The 6,000-nt window shown below is 37.7% G+C and overlaps 1 protein-coding gene across 2 annotated transcripts in view; it reads left to right on the plus strand.

Moving 5' to 3' along the window:
* HNRNPLL (heterogeneous nuclear ribonucleoprotein L like) overlaps positions 1 to 5,588 on the plus strand; it is a 162,758-nt gene extending 157,170 nt beyond the window's left edge. For both annotated transcript variants that reach the window (XM_075862799.1, XM_075862800.1), the window contains one exon: positions 1,729 to 5,588. In XM_075862799.1, the coding sequence (XP_075718914.1) occupies positions 1,729 to 1,784 (56 nt within the window). In that variant the 3' untranslated portion in view covers positions 1,785 to 5,588. The remainder of the gene's footprint in view (positions 1 to 1,728) is intronic.
* Positions 5,589 to 6,000: the final 412 nt, after the last annotated feature.

Here is a 6,000-nt window from a genome sequence, read left to right on the forward strand (position 1 = left end):
AGTGCAAGTGCAACTTCCCAAATATAGAGACCGACAAACCATGTGCAAATAGTAATACAGACCCATGGAGAGCTAATGCAAGAGAAAGGCGTCCACCGCACGCGTGTTTTAGCAAGATACTGCCTTTGTCCGTTGTATGTTATGACTTATACAATTTCCAGCTTGATACCGGATTTCTAAACTTTTTAGTTATGGTTATTTTGTGATGTTATCTGCGTGTAGATATAGGCATAAGTAGCATGTATTAACTCTGCACATCTTGAACGTTTATTTTTAGCAGGTGTTAAAGGGGTTATGTGGGGACTGAAAATTATTAGTGTATTTACTGCAGTATGTGAGTGCACTCGCTAATATACATTCCAGTCCCCCCGTTCGAGCTGATTGAGATTTCAATAGATTTTTATAGCGCTGGCGGGGGACCGGAAGTTTAGTTGCACAGTCTTCCTTGATGACGACATAACTCTTCATCATGTGACCGGCCCCGCTGTACTCTATGTAATTGATGTAGCAGTAGTCACGGATCCGGACTAAAATACCGGAAACAATAGCTCCATTGTTTTTGGTAAAACCACGGACACCATGACTGAACCCATTAGAGTCAATGGTTTCCGTCGATCGCTGATGGTGTCTGTCTTACAATGGAACCAGGGCTTCCGGTATTTTTGTCGTGTTGCTCCTCTAAGTAAGTAGAGCAACGGAACGACCGATGCAAATGTGAATGAATGAGGCCGAAATACATTTTCCCCACCATTTTAAGTTGTAAATATTATTTTTTTATTTTTTTTAGAACCGAATACAACAACGCACAAAGAAACATTGCCAAATCTTTATCGCCTATGTCCTTTTGTTAAACTATGGCCCTGTGTACCACTATGCACTTATCTGCATAATTGCACTTTACTGCACTCTCTCAAACATCACTACTCCGCAAAACCTTGCTTGCAGCCTCTGTATCTTGCAGGTTAGACAGCAATCAGGCTGAAAACCGGAGTATGGGGGCTTTTAGTATGATTTTGGGTTTTCTTGAGGTTTGTTTTTTTTTTTTCTAATAATTTAGGTTTTATTTGTATGTGGCATATGAAGTGTGAAAAGTGTTGTGGCTACCTGAGGTTAAAAAAGGCCAGAAACTACTGGCAGCAAAAAGGTTAGAAGGATTGTCCAGAATTACAAAAAATTTTTTTTGCCTTATCTGGAATAAAAAAAAAAAAAGTAAATGGTGTGACTCTTGTTAATGGGCTTTGTCTGGTATTGCTAGACACTGGACAAGAGTAAGGCTTTGTTCACATCTGCGTCAGAGCCTCCGTTGCACTTCCAGTCAAAATTGCTAGAAGAAATGGCACTGCATGCTATGCTTTTTCTTCCGGTAAGACCACGGAAACCTGATCTGGTGTCATTAGTGTCCAATATGCAATGGCTCGGGCACCTCTAGTTTTTCGTTCTTCGGTTTCTATAACGGAATGGAAAAACTTAACGCAGATGTGAATAAAGCCTATGTCGGCTCTGTTCACACTTGCACCAAAATTTCCGTTTATATAGGAGCCATATTCCATTAAATTATAATGGGTCATTGTTTTTGTCAGGTACCGGTTTTTGTTTTTTTTGTGCTTGGTACAATATGGACCATCAAAAGGCTACTGAAACCTGTCAACTTTGAAGAAAAACTATTTACATTTTTTTTACGTAGATTCACTTGTTGCTAAAACGTCGTCTTTATTTTTCTTTCCACAGATGGCTCAAATCCTTACACACTGAAATTGTGTTTCTCCACCTCCTCCCACCTGTGAAGCCTGTATACTGGAGGACCCTGAACACCTGTTCTGTTGTGTACCATGCATGATTATCAATGTTATGCAAAGGTTAAATGTTATTGGGTGTTTTAAGCAGCACTACATGTTTCTAATATCATTTTTGGTTGATTTGTAATATAATTATGAGCTATAGTGAATGCCAACAATGCAATATCTTTCCAGGCCTGTTACCCGGTCTTACCCTTGCTTTATGTAACCCCCCTGACCTCCCAATTCCAGGTCTATATTTTAAGTACTAAGCTATGTTCTATTTTTTTTAAAAGCATATTTTAATGTTTAGATGCAAGGCACAGATTCAGTCTGTATTAAATAAGAAATAAAATATCCCAGTTGGTATTTTGGGTTTTGGGCATTGCATTGTTGGCAAACATGAAGGAGTAGTTTAGTGCGTTACTGTAGCTATAACCGAGCACCAAATGTGTTGTAAATTAGTAATAAACAGAATTCTGTCCCCAATTGTAGCACATGTGGCTCCAGGGGAGGAACGCTGCTGGTTTACATAAGTATCTCTGTATGGAAGCCAATTTTAGATATGAAATGGAGAACAACAAATGAACATAGAGAACAGTTGTTGAGATTTATTGACTAAGCAAAATGTAGAAGAATTCTGTTGCAAACACAAAAATGACGACCTAGTGTGCGCCAAATGTATTATGTTTTAAACACTTTTTATACCTAGTTTGAATTTTAAAACGGGCTATAGAAAAAAGGGTTTGGCTATGAGTAGCCATAATATGCATCAATATTTACAAAAAATGCACAGAATGTGTAGGGGAGGGAAATGTTAATAACATGCCGAGCAAGTTGCTTCAAATATATTTTGTGCGCCAATTATATAGATATTTGGCACATTTTGCACCATTTTTGCTGACTCGTGCATCCTTTGACACTATTGATACATCTCCCCTAATGTATAATATATAACGCATCACACAGGTTGCTATGTAGAAGTGTTTACCTAAACAAACCGTCACCTGTAGCCCGCGTCCCTGAGAGTGCAATTATTGTACCACCTGTAAAACTGATTTTAACACTTTGAAGCCATTGGAAGTAGATTTATGGTGCTGCCACTGCACATGGCGCAGGAGCTGTGATGGTACCATTAGCAGCGGGTGTCAGCGGTGTATTATCGCTGACACTCTGATCTGAGCCGTTGCAACAGAGTCATCCGGGAGTCTAACAAAGTCCCCAGGTCTGCCATTTTTGTACTCTTGCAGGCCCTGACTAATAGCGTATCACTGACTACATCCTAACAGGCATAAAAAACAGTAACAAAGAAGTTTTATCAGTGATCAAAAGATCACATGGTCAAGTCCCATAGGGAGATTTAAAAAAAAAAGAAAAAAGAAAGTTAAATATAATGTATTAAAAAAACTAAGAAAAATTCTAAAATGCTTTATTCGCTAACAAAAAAGTAAATAAAAGACTTACTCATATCTGGTATTGCTACATTCCGTATTGACCCATACTGTAAAGCGAATGCATTTATTTTCCCGCACAGTAAACGCCATACAAAACAATGCTAGAATTGCTGTTTCTTTCGTCACCTCGTATCCCAAAAATATGTTCGTGATCAAAAAGTTACATGTATCTCAGAATATACCAATAAAAACTACAGCTCACCCCCCTCCCCCTGCCAATAAACAAGCCCGCACACTGCTCAATCGACAGAGAAATAGAAGTTATAACTCCGAATATGATTTACCTGATTTATTTATTTTTGTGCAAAAGTAGTAAAACATAAAATAAAAATATATAAATCTCGTATCGCCATAATAGTTCTGACCCGCAGAATAAATTTTACATGTCATTTATACTGTGAACACCAGAAAGAAACTAAACCCAACAAACTTGCCGAATTGCTGTTTTATTCCATCCCCCCTCCAAAAAAAATATTTTATATATGTAATTTTTTGAATACATCATATGTACCCCCCAAATGATTTTGTTAAAAAAAATAATAAACAATGTCAACAGAAAAATGTAAAAGTTCTAACTCTCAAAACGCATTGATGAAAAAAACAAAAATCCCTGTTGCCTCAAGACCCCAAATAGCTGCATCCTAAATGGGTTAACTGTGATTTAATTATTGCTATTTATTTATCCAAATTGCATGCAAAACTGGCCCCACACAAGCGTATCCAGATATATGCCACTGTCACGCTATCCGGTTTGATTTAGAAAAATGAATAACATTTTTCAGCCTTAGCATTTACTTGAATTGTGAGGCTATTGCAATAAAGTCGTATGTTGAATTTAGGTTATTATTAATGGCCACTTGGGGGCACTGCTCTATTTTTCTATATATATTATATAGCTGTATATTATGTATTATGGAGGGTCTCAAAATATATGCATATGTAAAACTCCCTCTGTAGTGCATAATATACTACAGTTCTGTTACCACATACCTGCTAAACATTACAATCATATCTACGTCCCATAAATGATTTAGAGGTTATAGGACAATTTCTCTAGTCCTGCGTGTATGAGATCCATGCAATCCATGCCTTTTTTATTTGCCACCATTTTAGGAATTTTTGTTTTTATTTCATGTGGTGATTTTAAAAACACATTAAATTTAGACATTTGTTTTTTTTTAAATGGTCACTTTAATGGAATCGATATGACAATGTTTAAATAATTGGTTCTGACCATCATGTAGTCTAATAAAACATGATTTCTGTCTGAATCTATGATGCTTCTAATCATAACCTAGTTATACAGGGGACCTTAACCAGGAAACTTATGAATGTTCCCAAGTAAATTTTTATTTTATTTATTGAAAGGGTTGACCCATTAGGACAGTAACCGGTCTATATGCCCTATTTTGGTCCCCTGCGCGTGACTCCCCTTGATTGGGGAAAAGTACAGCTGCCACTCTGGAGGACTCCGTGCGACCATTTATAAATGCCATGGTCACCACTAATACTAATCAAAATGCGTTAGAATTCTGGCACAAAATGTTTCAAAAAAGTGGTATACATGGGGTGCACCAAATTTCTTGTGTGTTGTAGACATTTTTCTGAAACTTCCTCGACCGGTTTGAAAGGGTCTAGAAAAATGTGAGGGGCTAAGAGAAAAGTAAAACATGCAAGATTAACAGCATGCACCGTTTTGGCGCAAAATATTGATGTAAAGTACCCCAGCCAAGAGGTGGGGCTAAGGAAGAGAAAAGTGTCTAGCAAGATGTGTGAAGTTTATCATACAGCGTGCGCCAATGTGATAAGTCTGGCGCAGTTACCTAAAGGAAGGAATTCCCTAGTGGGTTTAAGAATGTTTCCTCACGCCTGTAGCAGAATAGGAGAATTCTGGGTGTCCATGCAACTTGTCGGAATATCCAGGCTTTGTTCTGTAGTAACAAGATCCGTGATTACACAGCCAATCCCAACTGCGAAAAATCTCCATGACTGTGCCACACATGCTGTACGACAAAAAACAATTTGCAATATACTGCAACACCAACCCACATGGGAAATTAACAGGACGTGAGATACAGGGATAACACAAAGTATAACATTCACTAACTAGTTGTGCTACCTCCCAGAATTTCCATGGAGCAGTCCATTTACATGTTATGTTCTGTCATGAATACATTGTGATGGGAAACTTTCTTATATATTGTTACCAAGTTTTATTTTCTTGTAGGTTTTATTCTTCTGTATGTGCCATAATTCTTCATAGAACTCCCACTTATTTTGTGTATATTTCCCTGATACAACGTAAATGAGTTGAACTGATAATACATTGAATAAATGTGGACAAGTGTTGTCTTATTAACCGTGTGAATAAATGTGAAGAGTTTGGACATTTTTACAACTATAAAAGTTTAGAGTATTTTATTAGGCAATGGCCACCTTGACTAAGTAGGATACAATTCAAAAGTGTATGGCCCAATCCCAAAGACTGTCAGCCATCTACTTTTTTCAAGGGATTGATCCAGAAGCGCTGGTATTGTGTAACATTATGCACCACCAGCTCTTATGTAATATAGCAAATGTCCCTACTGGTCAGTAGAACAGCGATTCAGCGGTGTCGCACATGTGTGCACACCCAGTGGTAATGCGGCCATGCGTACTGCTGTATAAAACTACGGCAGTATATAAAGATTTTTGTTACTGTATTTCAGATCACACATAAATTGCAGGAAGCGCTATCTGATTCCGTATATCGGACCTAGATATGGCACTAT

This window comes from Rhinoderma darwinii, chromosome 4, assembly GCF_050947455.1.
Source record: "Rhinoderma darwinii isolate aRhiDar2 chromosome 4, aRhiDar2.hap1, whole genome shotgun sequence".
Taxonomy (NCBI): domain Eukaryota; kingdom Metazoa; phylum Chordata; class Amphibia; order Anura; family Rhinodermatidae; genus Rhinoderma; species Rhinoderma darwinii.